General features: G+C 38.6%; 1 protein-coding gene across 1 annotated transcript in view; it reads right to left on the bottom strand.

Annotated features, from left to right (window-relative positions):
- The window catches only part of LOC131689138 (drebrin-like protein), a 33,176-nt gene extending 21,112 nt beyond the window's left edge, over positions 1-12,064 (bottom strand). Inside the window, exons 1-2 of the mRNA XM_058974006.1 lie at positions 11,273-12,064; positions 11,003-11,195 (exon numbers count right to left, since the gene is read on the bottom strand). Of these exons, the coding sequence (XP_058829989.1) occupies positions 11,003-11,195; positions 11,273-11,527 (448 nt within the window). The 5' untranslated portion in view covers positions 11,528-12,064. The remainder of the gene's footprint in view (positions 1-11,002; positions 11,196-11,272) is intronic.
- Between the last annotated feature and the right edge of the window lie 9,987 nt (positions 12,065-22,051).

The raw sequence follows: 22,051 nt of genomic DNA, 5'->3' as shown, positions 1-22,051 counted from the left end.
AATACCTCTTGGATTGCCTAATGGCAATAGATGCTCTAAAGATGCGAAGAAGGGGAAGTGCTAAAACGTCGATGTGCCTTTTTTAAAGTACTGAAGGGAAACCATCGGGTCCCGGATTGAAAGACGATTTTAACCGAGAACAAGCTCTGGTAATCATCGTTTCATTGACATCAATAGCGCTTAGAGTTTGGCTCACAACCGGAACTTGACTAACAGCGAGTTCAATTTGATCAACTGTTAAGGCCTCATATGTGAACACTAGAGTGACAGAAAAAAATGACCCCCATCGGCCCACCCCTGAGTCGATTCCTAGTCCCACCAGGAGTGTCTGCTCCACATTTTAGCCAAATCGAACAAGTCTACCTACCGGACCAACGTGCTTGAAGTTTGTATGGGATTTTTCGACAATTTACATGGAGAAAACCCACTTTCGCACATTTTCCCCGCTAGGTGGCACTGTATACATCAGATTATCACCAAAAGTGAAACTTAAGAAGATAATTCTATTATCTACAACGTTGTTGAAGACTGCAAAGCGATCCGACTCGAACAAGTATAGTTATTAAACTTTTAACGAAGTGATGTCTGAGTCAGTTTTGCATGGAGCCTAGCAGTGCATGGTTGTGTATCAGTACTAGGTTCTAACAAACTATACATTTTTGTGGAATAATGGTTAGATTTAGCTGAATAGTATGTTCGGAAGAATTGCAGTACATAATACGAGTTATGTTTAGGTTAGAAAATTTTAGTTCCACCTGTGACCGCATAGATGGCGCCAACACTAACTTTTCAACGGAGAGAGATAGAAATTAGGTGTCTTCTACAAAGTTGTAGAACAAGCCTTTTGCAATAAATCTTCCAAACATCTTGATATTGTATCTCTCTCCGTTGAAAAGTTAGTGTTGGCGCCATCTATGCGGTCACAGGTGGAACTAAAATTTTCTAACCAAAACATAACTCGTATTATGTACTGCAATTCTTCCGAACATACTATTCAGCTAAATCTAACCATTATTCCACAAAAATGTATAGTTTGTTAGAACCTAGTACTGATACACTACCATGTACTGCTAGGCCCCATGCAAAACTGACTCAGACATCACTTCGCTAAAAGTTTAATAACTTCTTTCAACAAAGCCGGATTGACTATCAGTCTTCGACAAAGTTGTCGACAATTAAATTATCTTTCTTATTTTCACTTACAGTGATAATACGATGCATACAATGCCATCTAGCGGTGAAAAATGCGAGCTAGTGGGTTTTCTCGATGTAAATTGTCGAAAAATCCCATACAAACTTCAGGCACGTTGGTCCGGTAGCTAGACTTGTCCGATTTGCTTCAAATTTGGAGCAAGTACTCCTGGTGGGACTAGGAATTGACTTAGTGGTGGGCCGAGTGAGTTTTCAAAAATTCTTTATTTTTCTGGGCACTCTAGTGAACACATTCGCGAATTTCTCCGAAAAAATTCTGCACATATCTTGGGATGTGATAGCTGTGCGGCCGTTGAAAGTCATAGACGACGGCAGTCCGGATTCCTTGCGCTGCTCACTCACATATTTCCAGAAACGTTTTGGGGTGCAACTTGAGAATACGCTGTATATTTTGCTGATATCGAAAGAAACAATCCTGGCTAGCTCGTTTATAAGCATGGTTGAGACTGACGTAATAGTTTCTAAGTGGAATTGTGCGATACTTGGTCAACCTCCGCAGAGCAGCTCTCTTAATGGACTTCAGCCATCGCATCGTGCTCGTTTGCCAAGGATGGCCAATTTGTTGATGATGAATTTCGGGACGTGCCTGTCAATAACATAACCCAAAACGTTGGAAAATGTTTGAACTGCCGTATCAACATCTTCGGGGTCCAGAAAATTTAGCCAATCGAGAATGGAGAAGAGGTCTGCGATGTTGTTGGAGAAGTAGTGTGTAACCAACGGAACATTAGTATACCGATTACAAGAAGACATACAACTCCATATCGCACTCGCTCCTCATCAAGGTATTAAAGATGTATAAAGCTGATCCTGTAGTCTAAGGTTCCTACGGCAGGTGATGGAGAGAGGAACGACAAAACTGCTCAGCTCAGAAGTGGAAAAGACGTGTTGCGGTCTAGAATGCTTCGCATCTTGAGGGGGACCTTCCAAGACGATTCTTTTATCCCGCACAGTAGGACACCTCAATGACTATCAGATAAGGTATAGAGAAAGCTCACCGGAAGAGACGTCCCATACTTTCTACGTGGACGACATCAAGCTCTATGCTGACTCGACAGAACGACTGGGTGTAGTCATCAAACTAGCCGAAAGAATTAGTGGTGAAATCAGCATAGCGTTTGACCTAGAGAAATGCCGATCTACTCCGCTACTATCAGGGCGATTGGTCGAGACTGGAGACTGCGAGATCGACGATGGTGAGATGATTCGAGACACGATTCGAGGCGAATCATATCAGTATATCAGATTCCGGCAGCTCCCCGGGATTCGCCACACCGACATCTGGCTTAAGCTCCGACATAACGTTCAATTATATTACTTTTAGGTGAATTAACTAAACGATGTACTTCTGGAGATGCACAATCATAAGGGCAACAACTTCTCCGAACAATCTATACTTCTAAAGTTAAAGGGTTTAGACGCTATTAATTTTGAGCACGAAAACGACGTTTTAAAACACTGTGCAGAGTGGAAGTGGCTAGCTGTGCAAGGTGCCCATCCACACCAGTTGGAGCAGCCGCACAACGACAAGACTGCATCTAATTTTTGAACAATTTGTGTTCTCATTCGGCCCTTCATTGTGCAATTTGCTATATTATGACAGATCGTCCTAGGCGCGGTGTTTCGTGAAGCGCGGTCATTTGCGGCGATGAAATTTCGGGTCGATACTAATTAACACAGTATACAATATACAAATAGTCCTCTTGCTTTTTATTTGATTAATCTATAATTTCGCTCGGCGCAAAACGCGTGGGGGGGGGGGGGGCAAAGCCCCCTCTTGCCCCTTAGGTTGCTACGGCTCTGTTTGTTTCTAACTACACACATTCTTTCGTTGTTAGTTGATCATGCCTGGGCGAATCTTGTACAGCACTATCAAGCCCAGCTCATTCATTGCGCCGCCGCTCTGCCATGTTGTATAAAATATCACTTCGCTGGCAGTCAGTGTCAGTGACTGATGCATTCAACTGAAAATTCAGTAAAATGAGTGATGGTTCAGTTTGTTCGCCTATCAACTTCACGTGTTCTGATACAACTGAACTGATATTGTCCAGCTCTGCGCTCTGATAGAATGTGGCTGCTCGATGTTCACTTTTTAATACCTTCTGTCCCGCCAAGCAAAATTACTTCAAAGCTATGACCCCAAAGTTGTGAGTTTGCCGCTCGTGGTGCAGAATTCGGTCGATGCCCTGGAGCGACTCACAGTTCCAAATTCTCCAATATCACTCGTTTTTCGTCGTATGACTTGATTGTTCGGATTCGTGCGCAATGCGGTGGCTTGTTAGACCTGCACAAACCTCTTATCTAGTCGGAAGCTCTCGCTACAGGAGGCAACGATAGCCCACAGATTAACCGTTGTGTGTCCAACAAAAAGTAAACAGGTCCACAACGATGGCAATTTTTAAGCCATTTAGAACACGTGGATGCTTTGATTTCTGGAAATTTGAATTTGGAATTCGTGAAGTTGGAACCCGGCAGATGCATCTGGTTCGCGAATACGGACTTCCGGAGGGATATTCTTGTACTGGGAAACAATTTGTAAATACTAATAATATTCTGTGGGTATCAAAATTCAAAAGATTATAAATGGTTTATGAAAAGTCTACCAAAAATTGCAATTCTTGGCGACACCACCAAGCTTCAAAGAATCATCTGCTAATGTTTCGAGCATATTTTGTGGACGAGTGGAAAAAACTAGATACATTTCAAAGTAATCCTAAGTTAACTATTTTGTAACAATTTATATACGCGGAAAACTGTATCGATGAGATAGTTTGGTTAGTCAAAAATATATATTAGGGCATTTTAAAAAAAATATTTTTTTTTTGATTTTCGAAGGCCCCCCCTCTCATATTGTGATAAATGTCAAAGTAAGCTCAGATGCCAAATTTTACATCATTTGGACAATTTTAGACCCCCGCCCACTTAGCTTGAATTTTTTTGAAATTGGTACTATGGGAAAATATGGAGGAAAATAGGGTAAAGTGGGGCAAATCCGACCGTTGGGTGAACCCGACCCCCCTCTGTTACTGAAAATCAGAAGCACTACGCGCACTAATATCAATGTTGTCGTGTAGAGCATCGAAAATAATCATAATGGTGGTATGACAGCATTTTATTAGTCTACGATGCTCATACGACAAAAGTGTGTTTTTACAACTTTTGATTTGACTTTTGTGCATCATTGACTACAGGATATTTCTGATTGTTAAAGCGATTGCATACAAAATGTAAGTTGATTAAAATTCTTTGATTTAAGTCCTACAAAGTGCATAGATGAATTTAGTTCAACCTTTTTCATATTTTTTTTTCATCGCATCGTAATGAAAAATGACGCGGTGGGGCAAATCCGACCTCTAAATATTGGGGTAAATCCGACCGCTTTTTGCTAAGAAAATTTATCAAATTGAAATATATTTTTATTGTTATTATTTATTATTTTTATGCAAAATGGTTCATCATTACAAACGAAAGGCACAAAAACATGATGATTATAGTATTCGTCAAGCAATTGCTCCGATGCAAATGGGAATATCATTACGTGCTACTACTCGTGATTTCAGCATTCCAAGATTGATATTGAACTCCATTTTTTTTCATGTTACAATTCAATAACACACCATTGATTGATTTATCATTGAAAAACCATAAAATTTGAGTAATATCTGAACTTAATCAACCAAAAACATAGGGGGTCGGGTTTACCCCACCATTTTTGAAAACTGCAAAAATGAACATTTTTGTAAAACGCTTGTATCTCAAGATATTCCGAAAATCCAAATGAAATGCTATATACAGAAAGTTGCATAAGAGTCTAACCTTTAATTTGGTTTATAAAACGCCTTGATCCGATGTAAAATGAGAATTTTACAGCCAAAACCATTTACTAGGTCGGATTTGCCCCACCTTACCCTACATTAAATGCTATAACTTTTGAAGTAGCAATCAAAAAATTACAATTTATACCTCTTTTGGAAGGAAATAATCTTAGTATTTAAACGGAGATATTTTTGTTTCTAGGAAAATACGGAAAAGTCATTTTGGCAGCAAAATCCCCTATTTTTAATGATTTTTCTGCTCCGTGATGCAAATCATACATATTTTGTAGTTTTTCTAATGTGAAAAAATCTCAAAAATCGATCGGAGCCTTTTTGACCTTTGTCCGAATACGAGAAGTTGGGGTTATATGGCCTATTGTCATTCATATTAAACTTAATCATTTTCTCGTGAATATATCTCTATTATTCTTTACTCAATTTTCATAAACTATACCTTGTTGAACGTGGAAAATCCTTAGGATTATAACAAAAAAAGGTTGGTTGCCGTTTAAATTCAGGAACATCAAATTATCTGACATATAGTGTCGATTTCACATTTTTATCATAAAACATTAACTTATGATCATATTATCATCATCATCATCATCATCATTTAACAACATTTATCATTTAACAACAAAATTCTTATTTAATTTACTACTTTTAGTGTAAAACATGCTTAGGGATCACACGAGAAAAGTTTCATTCCTGCAAAAATAGGGGAAGTTGAGGTATTAGGACAAATAATGAAAAAATGAGATTTATAGAGTAAATATCAAAAAGTTTGATGTTTCTGAATTTTACCTTTAACGTTTTTATTTTTGTTTTATTCCTCAGAATTTTACACGTTCAACAAGTTACATTTTATGAAAATTGATTGAAGAATAATAGAGATATATGCATGAGAAAATGATAAAATTTAATATGAATGATAAAAAGCCCTATAACCCCATCTTTTCGTATTTGGATTAAGGTCAAAAGGGTTCCGATCGATTTCTGAGATTTTTTTCACATTAGAAAAACTACAAAATATGTATGATTTGCATCACGGAGCAGAAAAATCATTAAAAATAGGGGATTTCCCGTATTTTCCTAGAAACAAAAATATCTCCATTCAAATACTAAGCAGAGGTGGGTAAGAAAACCAACCGGTACGCACAGTCACTGGTATGGTGCTCAAAGTCTCAACACGTGTAAACGAGCGATCCACATCGTGTGCGGTTTTGATTTCGTTCACACGGTAAACGAAATGACAACCTCGACCGAGTGTCGGTTTTGAAAACTAAACCGAGTCACTCAGCACCGTTTACATGTGTGCACGATTTTCAACTCGTGTTAATGTATTCTAAACAGCGGTATCGGTTCGGCTTTAGAAAACCGAACCTGGTTTTTTTCTGTACGCGGTGCTTCGGTTGAAAGAAGAGGCAGTAAATTCATGTGCAGTGCTGCCGAATAAACAACCGAACAACTGAATTGAATAAGGTTAGTTGTTGAGAGTCGATGGGGCAATATCGAAATGTTAGGTTCTGGGCGATTGTTAACGTTTCACAATTGATGTTCTTTACCATATTAAAAACCAAGATAACGGACACGAAATTCAAAATGGCTATCTTTCTTGGCGAATAATCGTATGAAACCGATAAATGTAGATATGTTTGATTCGGGAAAGTCGTTGATGTTAATGTAACAATGTTGAAATTGAAATTAATGACTTCAAAGAAATCAATAAAAACAATGAAATCAATGCGATCAATACAATCAATTAAATCAATGAAAACAATGAAGTCTATGAAATCAATCAAATTGAAAACAATCAATCAAATCATTCAAATCAATCAAATCTATCAAATCTATCAAATCAATCAAATCAATCAAATCAATCAAATCAATCAAATCAATCAAATCAATCAAATCAATCAAATCAATCAAATCAATCAAATCAATCAAATCAATCAAATCAATCAAATCAATCAAATCAATCAAATCAATCAAATCAATCAAATCAATCAAATCAATCAAATCAATCAAATCAATCAAATCAATCAAATCAATCAAATCAATCAAATCAATCAAATCAATCAAATCAATCAAATCAATCAAATCAATCAAATCAATCAAATCAATCAAATCAATCAAATCAATCAAATCAATCAAATCAATCAAATCAATCAAATCAATCAAATCAATCAAATCAATCAAATCAATCAAATCAATCAAATCAATCAAATCAATCAAATCAATCAAATCAATCAAATCAATCAAATCAATCAAATCAATCAAATCAATCAAATCAATCAAATCAATCAAACCAATCAAATCATTGAAATCAATGAAAACAATTAAACCTAAAAATATGCAATATTTGAAATTCCAAGGTACTTTCAAACTTTCAAAGGAATCCCGAAGATGGATGATTAAATCGAAGGTGATCGATGTAAAAATAAATCTTTATTTATTTTAAGTTACATGTTTTGTTATATTTATGCAGTTCCACATGTTATTAAGAATTAATGAAACATGTCTATTTCCGTGCAAAAAGGTCTCTGTTAAGTTTTACAAATAAAATGTTCGACAAATTTTTATCGTTCAGCTTTAATCTTCTGTCTGTTAAGATTAGGGACAGCGAACTAAAAGAACGCTCCACTGACACTTGCGTACATGAGACGGCCAATGCCACCTGAGCCAAGGCGTACAGCTCAGGCTCACATTTTTTTAAACCTTCCCAATAAATGAGGACGTTCTGGTTCTGCTGACCATATCTTTTAAAATGACACCCATATTGATGGTGGTTCTCACTATTTTGTGGTAACCGGAAGTCGCCATCTTGGATTTCAAAATGGCGCTAATGGTCAATTTTCGGTGTCTGCTGACCATATCCTTTCAAATGACAACCATATTGATGGTGGTGCTCACTATTTTGTGGTAACCGGAAGTCGCCATCTTGGATTTTAAAATGGCGGTAATGGTCAATTTTCGGTGTCTGCTGATTTATACGGATCCAAAATCTTACGATTTCTGTTCACAAGTCCGAATAAGAAATATTCTGAACACCTGTTATGAACCTATGTATTATTTTCGTACCGCAAAAATGGGTTAATATTCTATACCATTCTTGCTCTGAAAATTTTGTCGAACAATTTTTGCGCTAAATGATATTTGACCCGCTTTTGCCTGAAGTTTTGATAAATATACAATTTCGGATCTAAGGGAATATTTTAACCCACTTTTGTTCTGAACAAAATTTTAATCCACTCTTGCTCTCAGTCTCTCATATAAAAATAGTGAAGGCTAATAATCTTCCTTTTACTTTCGATTTTTGGGCAGTTCCCCATACCAAACATACCCATATTGCAAAGTTCCTGATGATAAATCATCATGAAAATGCCGTAATATTGAGTTAAGGTAAGTCATTTATTTTCTTCCAAAATGACGAGGAATATTTTTGTTGTACATGGAAGATGACTCAGAACAATTTTTCAATTACCGAAAAAATACCTGACATTATATCTAAAATAAATATGCACTGAATTTCTAATAAAAATTCTGGCAGCACTAGCATAGCCGATAAACATCAACCCGAATACACAACCGCAACACAACCGAAGTTTGGTTTCGGTATTCTCGTGTTTCGTTCCATACTCGTGCACCGGTAAACGAAAATCAAAACCAAACCACGGTGCTGTGTAAACGAAACTCGGTTTGGTTTTCGTGTCTCGTTGAAACACAACCAGCGGTAAGACCGCACACGATGTAAAGGAAACACAAAATCGTATGAAAATTTGGTTTACCGCACCGGTACTAAACCGGTTTTTTCCCACCTCTGATACTAAGATTATTTCCTTCCAAAAGAGGCATAAATTCAATATTATTTCTTCAAAAGGGCTAATGAGATTTTTGTAAACAAACTTATTTCGCTCATTACTCCGCTGCCGAGTTGAATTTCATGAAAAATTCACATGAATCAGCATCTTTACCCTTAGTAGAATCAATTTTAAATGATTTCAATGTTAGAAATTAGCAAAACAAAAGTTTGTTTACAAATCTTATTAGCCCTATTCAAAAGTTGATATGGAATTGTAATTTTTTGATTGCTACTTCAAAAGTTGTAGCACTTTGACATTTGTCACAATATGAGAAGGGGGCCTTTGAGAGATCAAAAAAAAAAATTTTTTGCGATGCCCTAATATATATGAGGGCGGCAAAAAGCCTAGCGCTGCCCCTGATGGAAAGCATCCTTCTCCTTTTCACAATTCATATTTTGTCGGTGAGACGATCCAGCTCCTTAGGCTCTCGGTCAGCTCGCATGTTAATTCAAATTCACAATCAGTTTTTTTCAGATCTTGACTCCTACGGTAGCAGACAAAGGGTTAAGTCGCCGGTAAACTCTAAGCTTGTACATATGACCCTTCCACGCTTTTCTAAACTTTCTCGCTTCAAATCCTTGCTCATCCTTGAGTACTATGGCCCTAAATATTGAAAAATGTACTTCACCTTACAGTCCCTTGCTTATAAAATGCCGTAACAACAGTTCACATTTATGTATATTTGAAAATAAAACAATAACCTTTTGAATCCAGTTCCTCACGTTTTGATATACAAATGCCATGATCCAAAATTACCTATCCCGATGCTAAGAAATTTGATATCCCGCTTGATTCAATTATAACAGTTCGTTGTAATTTCGTAGACTCATGTCAACCGGAGTATCTCATTTGGAACCCTTATAATTTCTAGGAACCTTCCTGCATGGCAAGAACTTCAAGTTCGTTCTGAACTTGACATGAAAAATGTTTTGTAGAGAACGTTTTCCTCTGGATATTTTAAAAGCATTATGCAATGAACGAAACGATGTCTCGGAATGATCGAGCTAGGTAATTGTAGTTTGGTTTCATGAATGCGCACTGCTATTTAAATAACAATACTAAATGGAAACCGATCAGAACACCAAAGTAGTAACTCACTCACACTGAATTCAGAAAATATTTGATCTCAATTTTGAGATGTGTACGGATTTTTCTCTAGTCCACAGTTGGTCAGCCTAATTATTATCATATCTTTCGTAGAGCTATAGGAAAAAATGGAAACATTTGTAAATTTCCATTTAAATCCTAAAAACTTCAGCGCGCTCACTTGCATCAGATACAATTTGTTCAACACCGTTGCAGCAAAACGATTTTTTGTTATGCGTACCATCTCAAGTTTATCGCAGCGAATTCCAGCGATTTCTACCCACGAGCACAACTTAATTAGATTAAATTTTCCCATCCCATAATTTAATTGTAATGTAATTTAAAAATAAAATCAGTGCAAATCTAGGGGAAAATGAAGTATTGCATAAACTAGCGCTAACAGAATTCCTTTTCAACAGAAATATTATAACTAAACCAGATTTAACCACCACCACCACCGTTGACTATTCATACAGAACAAATATTCTAAGGGATAAGTTTTACTATCCAAAACACACAAATCAACAAAGCTCCATCAAACAGCTAATCTTAACCATTATCCAGCCAAGATCATTAAAATATCGCTAACGGGTTTCCTCAATGCAGAAAATTGAGACACGGAAAAATCGTAAATAACAGTGCCCCATCCAGCACCGGAACAATGCAGCTTTGCGAAAATAAAATCACGTGAACCGGTTGGAAAGCATTAAAATTGATTAATTATTGAAATGTGCAGTAACTTCTCGCCCATTCGCCGAGCGTTCAAAGAGAAAGAAAGAGTCGAGGTGTCTTCATTTTTTTTTCTCTGCTGCTGCCTTTCAGTTCAGTAAATCTTTCTGCCTTTCCCCCCAGCGGACTACTACGCCTCAATCGACTTGCAAAACATCACCGCACACTGTGACTAATGCACCAACTGTTATTTTCACTCCCAACGCACGATGACCCACTTGTGATTCAATTCGTACGGTTCGACACCCGCTTTCCGACTCATAAAACAATTAAAACCGATTACACCACACAACTCACCATTGGCTCGCGAGTAATCTTTGACCTTGAAATCGTTGACCACCACTTTCTGGAGTTTCTCCATGATCCGAGCTTCCTCAACATCATCCTCGTTGGCAGCATGAATTGTTATGTGCGCTCCCTTCAGCAGGTTGTTCACGTCCCGAACATGCTTGGCACATGACCCCTTACGAGAGGTGGGAGCACCTTCACCCTAAAATTAAACCGAAACCGATTGTTATCTTATCTCCGGTTAGTCAGTCAGTCAGTGATATCAGTATGACTCCCTACCTGCCAATTTATAAACACAAACTTAGCAATTCCAGTCTCTTTGTTATCTACCCGTACAAATCCGTACTGCACCTTTCCAGAGTTGAACTCGGCGGCCAGTTCGGCAATGCCATCTTCGCCGGTTTCCTGCAGCTTCAGCACATTGCTTTGACCCTCGTACGAAAATAGGGCCCAGTTGGTGGAACTTTTGGTGTCCACCACCGTCTTCCAGGCCCGTACGATGGATTCTCGATGTTTCTCCAAATCTATTGACATTTTTTTTGTTGTGATAGCACTTTTCGTTCCGAACCACCTTAACGCACTTTAAAGATCACAAGTCACGTATGACCATAGGTAAAGGCTACAATTGCACCAATCATCACAATGAAACGTGGGACCCCGTTTCGTGTCCAAGCAGGCAAATTTTTGTGTGAAAATATTTATCTTTTTTCGGACATCCAATCTAACTTTTGCAGCAGGTGAGAGACTTCTTTTTTTACTCCGCACTTCGAACGATGATGGTGGAATGTGGCTAAACGAGACTTGTTTTCGGAGCAATGTGTACCTATCCTACGTACCTACAGAAATGTTCTCACTGCTCAACATGCAGCAAAAGTATGCTGTGCTCTGCTTTGGTGGCAGTCATTTCATCAAACCGAAAAGCATTCACAAGCAGGCGGTGCTGTGTGTGGGCTATATGGCAGGCAGCTATGATGCGGTATTTACTCTCTCTTTCTCTTCACTCGGTTTATGTATGGATACGGCATTCGCTCGTATCTCATTGCTAATATGTAAGTACCCTACTCGGCATTTCCACAGAACCAGCTCTAGATTGCAAGTGTCAAAAATCAAAATATTGCTCGATTTCTCTTCGCAATGTTTGGTGAGTGTTTATGCTTACCGCGGGTGAGAACAGCTCACACATGTGGGTGGATTTTTATGCTGTTTCTGCGTTTTGGGTAGTAGGCTGTGTATTTGTGTGTTGTGTGGGTAGGTTTCTAACGCATTTTGGTAGGTAGTTCAAAATGACAGTTAAAAAACATTTTCAGCATTTGATTTGACCAAACGAATTTGGATCTGGAACTGGACAAGGCAAATGATGAGACGAAGTCGAAATACAAAAATCCTGTTTAATAAGCTGTTAAAGTTCAAATACCGTCCTCTGGAATTACATTACACCAAAATTAAAGAAGATAAGCGCACTATGGGGTAACTAGGTCGAAAAGCTGGACAAAATTATTTTCAGCTGTTCTATATATTATTTTTCAATGATAATTCAAGAGAAGCTAAAATATTTGATTTTGAGCACATTTTTCATAAAAAATCCACCTAACAGTGTGAAATTTGTTTTCTTCTAATATTTCTTCAAAAACTTAACCAAAATGAAATGATTGGTGGTTTTAGTAACATTTGTAGGACGATTTTCTAACGTATTTTATTATATTTGCCTTGGCACTGGAGACAATACATAAACTACATTGTTTTATTGATAATCATTCCAAACCTTATGTTATTTTTCTCAAAGCAAAAAGTAATATATCAATATTACAGTCACAATAATGTTGTTCGTCATTGTGTATGTATGTTTTGTTCAAATATTGAGGTGCGGATGTAAATGACTACCCAGAGAAAATATTTGTGTCGACGTAGATGAAAAAGTACTAAGAGAATCTTTTTCTCTTGGCAAGTAGTAAATTACAGAAAAATAAAACACCTTTTCCGTTTATCAGCTATTAACAAAAACATTAAAAAACTTTTTTGGAAGATCTACGGTGTACTGAAGAAAAGTGTGTAACGTTAACATTCCTCGATGACTCTTTGTTCCTCAACTATAAGTTCTACCACTGGTTTGAAAAGGCGAAAAGGCAGGGAGAAACATACTTAGAAAAAATCGTTTAAATTTACGTCTCCTGAAAAAAAACACTTTTATCAAGCAAAACCTTTGGTTACTACCAAATTCATTGTTACAGAGTGGAACTATAATACATGTACTGTTTATTTTGGATGCTTTTGATAACATTACAAAAGTCTTGCAATCTTTTATCGTTATTTCATTTCAAATTATCATACCCGCCGTGAAACTACTAGTTCAGCTAAGAATACACGTTTCCAATTCAATAAAAAATGAGTACAATACGCACAATAAATATTAACAAATAACGTTCTAGGCAAATTTAATACAAGTAGTTTTAGTAAAAATAAATAAAAAGTATACACCATTTATCCATATTTATTTGTTCATACACTACTGCTACAACTGGTACACTTGACAAGCCGTGTTCCTTATTTCGCATCGTGCGAAGTAGGCCGTTTTTTCACTGTTCCAGTTGTGGCTATAAGCTTGTGTACATTCTACGACTCTGCAAATAACTGTCTAGGCATAACTTTTTAGTGTTTTGTGTGATTGTGCATACCTAATTACTGTTCAGTATAAACTTCAAAGTACAATGGTTGGTTCTAAGCGAAAACCCGACAGTGAAAAATGCTCGGAAGAAACCATCAAGGTGAAGATATGTAGAAACCACGTTGCTAGGCACCAACTCGCTTGTTTACATTGAGAAAAACTGAAATCTGAAGTGAAAATTCAAACGCACAAATGAGAGTTTACGAACATTTTCCTTTGTGTGAAAAAAGTGCATTTGAAAAAATGCAATGAAAACGAGAAGAAGAAAAATAAGAGTGTTTCGAAAAGAAACCCCAAATGAAGAGGGGTGATATTTTCGCACAAAATAGGAGCTACAGATGGCATTCCGTCAAAAACTCGGATTGATTGTATAGGAAAATGTTCTAGCTTCCTTAAGTAGCATTTTCTTGGCACACCAGCAAGGTTAGTGTGTTGAAAAACGTATTTTTATATTAGCTCATATCAGATACATGGTTAGGCAAGGAGAGGGTTGTGTGCGGCGCAAGAGCTATGTTGTGGCTCGCATGTAACGCCAAACGCCTATTATAAACAACATACCGGGTACAGTCACGTAAGCCAAACTTAATATTCATGTTAACAACAAGATTTTTTGGTTTAGGCCGTAAATGGTTTGGTGCTTTTTTAAGAAGAAATCCTGGTCTTTCACTGCGTAAGCCGGAAGCGGTAACGACGGCCAGTAGTCGAGTCAGTGAAGAAGACATCCGTGGATGGTTCACCATGACTAAAGATTGGTTACAGGAAAATGAATTCTTTGATATTATGGAAGACCCAACTAGGATCTACAATGGCGATGAAACTTCCTTCTATCTTCATCCAAAAACGAAAGAAGTCATTGCTCGAACTGGGTCCCGTAACGTCTATGAAGTAGAACAGGCTCCTGGGAAACAAAATGTGACGGTAATGTTCTCCTTCAGTGCGGTAGTTACTCCTCAAGTAATCCTACCCGGAAAACGAATACGTAAAGAAGTAGCAGAAAGTTTTCCAAACGAGTGGGCTATAGGACTTAGTGATCGTGGCTGGATGGATGTTGATAATTTTCGGTTTTACATCAAATAAGTGTTTCATCCCTTTCTTGTGCAACAAGCTGTCAAATTTCCTGTGGATTTCTTTGTGGACGGCCACCGTTCCCATAAAGCAATGGAGATAGCAGACCTTTGTCAAGAGTTGGGTATTATATTGGTATCACTTTATCCAAACACCACTCATATTACGCAGCCGGCGGATGTTGCCGTTTTCAAACCGCTAAAAGATGCATGGAGACGTATGGTTCAAAGTTGGCGCTTCACATATTCACAATGGCTTTGAAAGTTGTGGCCTTTACCCTTTTAGAGCTGATAGTGTAGATTATACTAAATGCATTGCACATAAACAAGTACTACATGCTGCATCTACTCATCCCACACTTTCGTACCACAGCCTTTCGTCAACCTTGGCTACTAATAACTATGAATAATACAAACAACACAAAGGTGAATCAGATTTGGGATAAAATAACCATATGCTAATTAATTAAAGAACATTTTTTCGGGCAAAACCGGTACACAGTAATGCCACAAATGGCACACACCATATGGCACAACTGGTACATGTTTGTGGTTAGTAAAGGAACAGTATTGCCATAACTGGTGTAAAACGAAACGGATAACAAAACCATTTAAAGAACGACAATGAGTAATATCTATATTTTTCTTGATTGTTTACTCATTGCGGATACTTGCAACTTCCTGAAATTGAAAAGTTGCAAAGAATGTGACTTTTGGTTTGCATAAAAATCGTTAAAATATGCTAGACTAAAATAACTATTGCTATAACTGGTACACTTACCCTATATGATCTAAAATTTACTCTTATTTTGGGATTTTTATTAGCGTACTAGTTTGACAGCCTTGAAAAAAAACTGTAATCGATAATTGGCAAGTTAAGTAGTGTAGTTACAATGGTGCAAAAATATAAAAACGCTATCGTTTCTAGAAGCATTTAAACTATGTGTATTGAAGAAATTCATTGTGGAATCATTCAGATAGATGAACTGACCTGCATATTAAATATAACAGTACTATTCGAATTTTTGTCGGAAATGTCTTTGTATTCCGGAAACAATCAAAACTACTTTTAGAAGAATACTAAAACAAGGTTGTCTAATTCATAAGGCTCAATGAAAAAGTATATCTTGAACAGCGTTTTTCTCGGCTTGACTCTCCAAAACAAGATTACTAGATGCGTGTTACGCAGTTTTTGAACATACCCTTTTATTTTTACGAGCGCGACATTCAATTGCATCCACACAATAAATCAAGAAGTTAACATGATTTTGGAAAAAAAACCTTCTGACATAAAGTAGTCCCCTTGCGCTCTTCTTCTTCTTCATGTCCTAGTTATTTTCCTCAATCTGCAACGATGGAAAACACCGACGCCAGAGAGGTGCCTCTACTAGCCGGACTAGGTATTGGCCCATCAACTCGTGGACCGGGGATCAACGGCTTTACTTCCCTTCCGGCGTGACCACAGATTTTTCACCTCTGAAAAATCTCAACGACATCGGCCTCCGGCTTAACTCATAACTCCGGCACCAGAACTCCGTTCCTAATGAAATGCGATTTGATACAAAGTTTGTGAAAATCGAGTCAACAATTTCCGATAAAGAGTTTTGAATTTATTTTAGCAACTTAGCGACTTTCTCGAAGCTTCTGGGTGCCATCGGTAAGCGGGAACTGGAACATCCAAGTAATGTAGAGCTTTTTGCCTTTCTCATATAAAGAAAGCCTGCGAATTCACTTCAAAAATCAACTTTTCAACCGAGTCCCAGAGGTCGGAGTGTCATATCCCATTCGATTCAGTTTGTCGAGATCGCAAAATGTCTGTGTGTGTATGTGTGTGTGTCAAATAATGTCACTCACTTTTCTTAGAGATGGCTGAACCGATTTGTACAAACTTAGTCAAATGAACGGTATAACGCTCCCATAAGACACTATTGATTTTTTAATTGATCGGACCCCCGGTTCCGGAGTTACGGGTTGAAGAGTGTGGTCACACAGCAAATTCCCATATAAACTGGTAACCCTATGATGTCTGAATGATGTAATGCATATTCAAATGGGCTCAACATTACTTGGATTAGCGGGTCTAGGCAGTGGCGGCGCTAGGCTTTTTGCCGCTCGGGGTTAAAAGTTAAATTTGCCGCTCCCTTACATTTTGCTGAATAACCAAACTATCTCATCAATAGAGTTTTCCGCGGTTGTAAATATATTGCACCTAAAAACGATTTATTTTTTTTATTAAACTTCCAATAATGAAATGAATACACTTTTTATCCATTTGGAATCAACCGAATAAAACGTATTCAAACTTGACCAAGTAGCTTTGCGGCAGCGTTGCGTATTAATCACGATGAGCAAAGTGAGGTTACAACTCTGTTCACAAGGTCGCATTTAACCGTTATGTGTCCAACAGCAAACCCCTTTGCAGATTTTAATTCATTAAATTGCAGTACTTTTTCTCAAACTGGAAATTGCAACTTAGTGACATCTTGGAATAATACCAAGCATCGCTTTTGTGAAAAAAAAAACTAATGATACAGTGATCGGAGGTTTGAGGAAGGGCTTTTGGATTTATTTAACCCGTAACAGCCCGGCAGGGTAGCCGAGTACCCCCAAAACCGAAATACTCGTAGCTATGGCATTTTTTCTCCAATATAGACACATTTGAATGTTTTGAATTTCAGAACTCAACCACTTTTAAAATCTGTAAAAATGCATCTGGATCACAGTTATTCGGATTTCTGGAGGTAAGCCCCAATACTGGGATATAAAATGTATAATAATATAATTGACCCCGCAACGCTCTTTCTGGAGCAGGTACCCGCAAGGCCGTGAGTGACCGTTCCGAGGTCAAATCGTCATATGATCCCACAACGATAAGAACCCTCCGAAATAATTCCAAGGTTACAAATTGTTTCTAAGTACTGGAAAATCGGATTAGCAGGATTAACCAGATATATTCGTCGTGTTCAATTTCACTGATTCTAAAAGTGGATGATTTCCTGAATTCAAAACATCCAAAAGGTGTCCTAAATCATTTAAAAATTGACATATCTAAAAACTTTTGAATTGGCGGCTACCCGGGACGGCCTGTTTTCTTTTTGTTGGACACATAATCTGTGGGCTATCGTCACCTTCAGTAGCGAAATGAGAAGCCTCCCACCAGATAGTAAGTTTGTGCAGGTGTAACAAGCCGTTCGGAAACACAGCTTTGCGAACGGATCGGATCAATTAAGTCATGCTATGACAAAAGTGCTATTGGAAATTTGGAACTGTAAGGCGCTTGACTTCCAGGGGATCGACCGAATTTTACACGACGGGCTGTAAACTCGTAACTAAGGGGTCGTAGCATTGCACAAACTTTGCTCGGCAGGACAGAAGGTGTGAAAAAGCTAACATCGAGCAGCCACATTCTACCAGAGCGGCGGCACAACCAGGGATGCGGACGGTACCGGTAAACTACATATACCCGGTATATTTACATTTACACAAGCCGGATAGCCCGTCACAGCGACACATCACTGCTGCTGCTGCCAGAACGGTAACCAGACCGAGTACACTTTTCCGTACAGAAGTAAACTACATTTTTAATTTGCTGCTGTACTCCGGCTGCTCGGTGAGAGTGTGGCGCAGTAAAGTTTGACCTCTCGCTTTGTACACTCTTCTCTGTCCATTCAAAGAGATAGCACACGAAAGAGTTGATGCCGGTCGTGTCGTAAATGAACCGCATTCATTGTCGTTGTTTGTGGTTAAAAATAATTAATAGATTAAAAATATTAAAAAGTGTAATTCAAGGAAAGAGAAACTGTACTGCTCGCGTCTGGTGGCTGTACTAGGGGTGGTATTTTTTATCATGTTATTGCTTTACACACAGGCTGCCATACAGCGCTGAGCGTCCTGCAGTAGCGAACGGCAGCAGCGTCAAAGAATAAAAAGGAGAATGTAGGCAAAAATATTACAGCCGTAGAAAAGGTAGGCATTTTGCATCCTTGGGCACAACAAACAACCTAGAAAAGATTCGTCCACGCTTGCACAAGTAATAGCAAGAGAATGTGTGTAGTAAGAAGCAAAAGCCCGTTTCTTCAACTACCGTATCTTCAACGTTCACTGCCCACATAAAGGCAAACCAGCGAATGAAAAAGATGCATTTTAGGCGGATCTGGAGCGTTTCTATGACAGCTGCTCACGATGGGATGTTAAACTGATTTACGGCGACATAAACGCCCAGATAGGTTAGTAGGTACAAACCGGTGAATGAACCGGACAGTCTGCACTCCGTTACGAACGACAACGGCCAACGATACGTGATATTCACAACCACAGAAATGTTAGTACAACACTAGTGAGCATGGACGCCGAGGCTCAACATCTGGCAGCTACGATGGTGCTGCAGAAATACGTGCAGAAGCTGGAGACGGCCCTACCAACGGAAGAATAGGTAGGTGTGACTACTCTTGATGGCTGGAGCAACTTATGAAGCACCACAGGTAGCACTATTGAGATAAAGAGAAGAATACAGCAAAGGCAAGAATGATGCAGCACCATACGAAAGTGAACGAGAAACGATACAAACAATATATACGCGAACGGAGGTCTTAGTGGAATGTACGTAATGTTTCAAAGATTTTCTTCCATTTAATTCCACTATATATTGTTACTCTACGGTCCAGAAGGGTTAACCGTGCAAGGACCTCGATCCCTGGTCAAGCCACGGGGATCTAGCGAGGCTGGGCTTTGCAACAGCCTTATTTTTCGGGCCGCTAGCTCGATCGTGAGTAGCACGCTTGCTCTCAGGGTCGGCTCTTTAATATAGATGCTGATTAAGGGACCGGGAAGAAACGTAAAACAACTCTTTTTAATTTACACTTTTATTCCCTATCAACTTACAATGTGTATCTGGTGTGACGTGTATGTTGGCCGGCTGGCTGCTGCTGATGCTGCTCGTGATGGTGATGTTGAAGGCGGGAAGTGATCTACGCTGTGGCGTTATGTAGATCGCTGGGCGGGAGAAGCTGGAATACACTGTAGCGGTCGTCGTGTGCCTGCTGGGAGCTCGTGGTTTGCTTCACCCGTGTCGGACGAATTTCCTTTTCGGGTGTCCCGTGATCGTCTTTCCAGACCGATCGGTTCCCACGGGTTTGTCTCTGGGCGGATTCTCGCTTCTGCTAACCGCAGCACTTGCTTGAAGGCTAGATTTTCGGGTCCTGATTCGTATCTATTTTCCACCGAATCGTTGGTAGTTTGAACCGTGGTGAATAACTAATTATTCAACTGCGGTGTTAATTTTCACTTTTAAAAATCTTCGTCAAAAAAACTTCGATGATGTGCTTCGTCGAATGGTTGCACCGGAATAACCCTTTCCCTTCGCTCAGAACCCAGTAGCTCTTCCTTTTTCCCTTTTTTTAGCTCCCTTTTCTTATTCCCTTTTCGACTCCGACAGTCTTAACCTTTTTATTACGTTGGTAGCAACAACAGGGTTGAATCTTGTCAATGTGTTTTAACAAATTTTGTTTTATCTATCTCCTAACTGTCTTTTAAATTTTGTTCCTAGAGTGTGATTTTTGATTTTAAAGTAAGGTAAGTTTTATTATTTTTAATACGTGTATAATTATATTTTTTTAATCCTAAATACAAACACAACATTTAACATTTTTTTATTCTTTATTTTAATTATGCTTTCTTTTATTTTAATTGAATTGCCTCGACGGTAACAATATCCACCACAACATAGTGGAATTAAATGGAAGAAAATCTTTGAAACATTAGATACAAACAAGCACGGATCAGAAGAAACTCGGTATTCGGACGAAAATAACGGTAGATCCAGATAACGTGGCGATAGAGCTATACTCGCGAAGGCTATGTGTCACGGGAGATATGTTTGAAATTATCGATAGGTGGAAACAGTATTATGACAAATGAGGTAATTGGGTAGAGCACTTCACTGGATGATTCAGAAGACTTAAGAGGAAGAGATTTTACCGGAGGATTGTATGGTGAGGATGGTGACCGCCGATGAGCCCACCAGCAGTAAAATTCAGAGATGTATTCTGGCAGGTACTTTAGACTCGGTCGAACAAAGTACGATACGGTACGAAGCAAACCAGCTACAAAATGTTCATTGAGCTGGTTAGTCAATGGGCTATGCAGACCTGTAGTGCTTGGTTGGTCAGGTTGACCCCTGCTAAGGGCGCCAAGCTTACAGGCACGCTGAAATCTGCTGTATACAATAAGTAAGGATGAATATTAAAATAAGTATGATAAATGCGCTATGCACGCTAAATTATTGTTCGTGAGTCGAATTGAAAATGGGGCACTGAACTGAAATTCCACCAACAGTGTCAAAAGAGTACGCAACGGCCCTATCTGAATAGGAGTAGAGTCCTTCACAATAAATAACATTGAAATCAAATCTAAAGTTGATAGAAGATTAAATAACGAGCTGCACTGACTTCCAATTGAAAATAGTGAAATTTGTTGCAAACTTAACGCTCGTTTTCTTAGTTAGATAGCAACAAAAAAGGGACAAATATTTGATCATGGGTAGTAAATCAAGTCACCTCTTTAAAATTGTAGCTAAGACCATGAAGAACGTTAGATCGTTTATCAGCGAGAAGATAACCCACTTTTTGGTGTTTCTTGAAATGCTGAAAGCTCTCAAATTTCCAAGACCTGGAGCTGTTTGCTTCGGCTTTGTGTCAGCGATCCCTGTAGCTGTTATATTCGGTCGTTCATAACAAATGTTTTTACCTTAACAAAAAAATCTCGTTCGATTACAGTTTTTAGGAGCAGTAACAGATGTCTCACGATGTGGATCATCAGAGTCATACTCTTCCCGAGCCAAGAGAGCATAACGATTTGTCATGGTGAGACGTGGTCTTCCTTAGTATTTCTGTAAAAAAGTGCTTAGAGCGGCTTTGATTGGACTTTGATTCTCTGCGTACTAGCCACTCGCGGTTTTATTACTACAATGGCCTATTTGCCTTTATTTAGTGCAAAACATGACGCGCGGTACCAACCTTGTGAAGAACAAATCCAACACAGCAATACTGCGAACGGATACGAGTTCGAAGGGACATACAACTTTGTCCCATCCTATGCGATCGTCATTGAAAATCTTCACTCACTGGAGAAAGCGGTCCTTGAAACAAGCAACCGCTTCACCCCACGCATCACCTAATCGAAACGGTAACAACACCGTCGATCGCAACTATTTAAACCGACATTTAGATGCTGTCAGTCCGTCATAGTGTCTCCTGAAAAAATACTCCGGCCCTCGGCATCAAGCAGTTAACCTTTGAAAAACAAATCTGCAGTGAAGTTATTTTTTACATGTTT

Source organism: Topomyia yanbarensis, chromosome 3 (genome assembly GCF_030247195.1).
Source record: "Topomyia yanbarensis strain Yona2022 chromosome 3, ASM3024719v1, whole genome shotgun sequence".
Lineage (NCBI taxonomy): Eukaryota > Metazoa > Arthropoda > Insecta > Diptera > Culicidae > Topomyia > Topomyia yanbarensis.
This window is presented reverse-complemented; position numbering and strand designations above follow the sequence as displayed.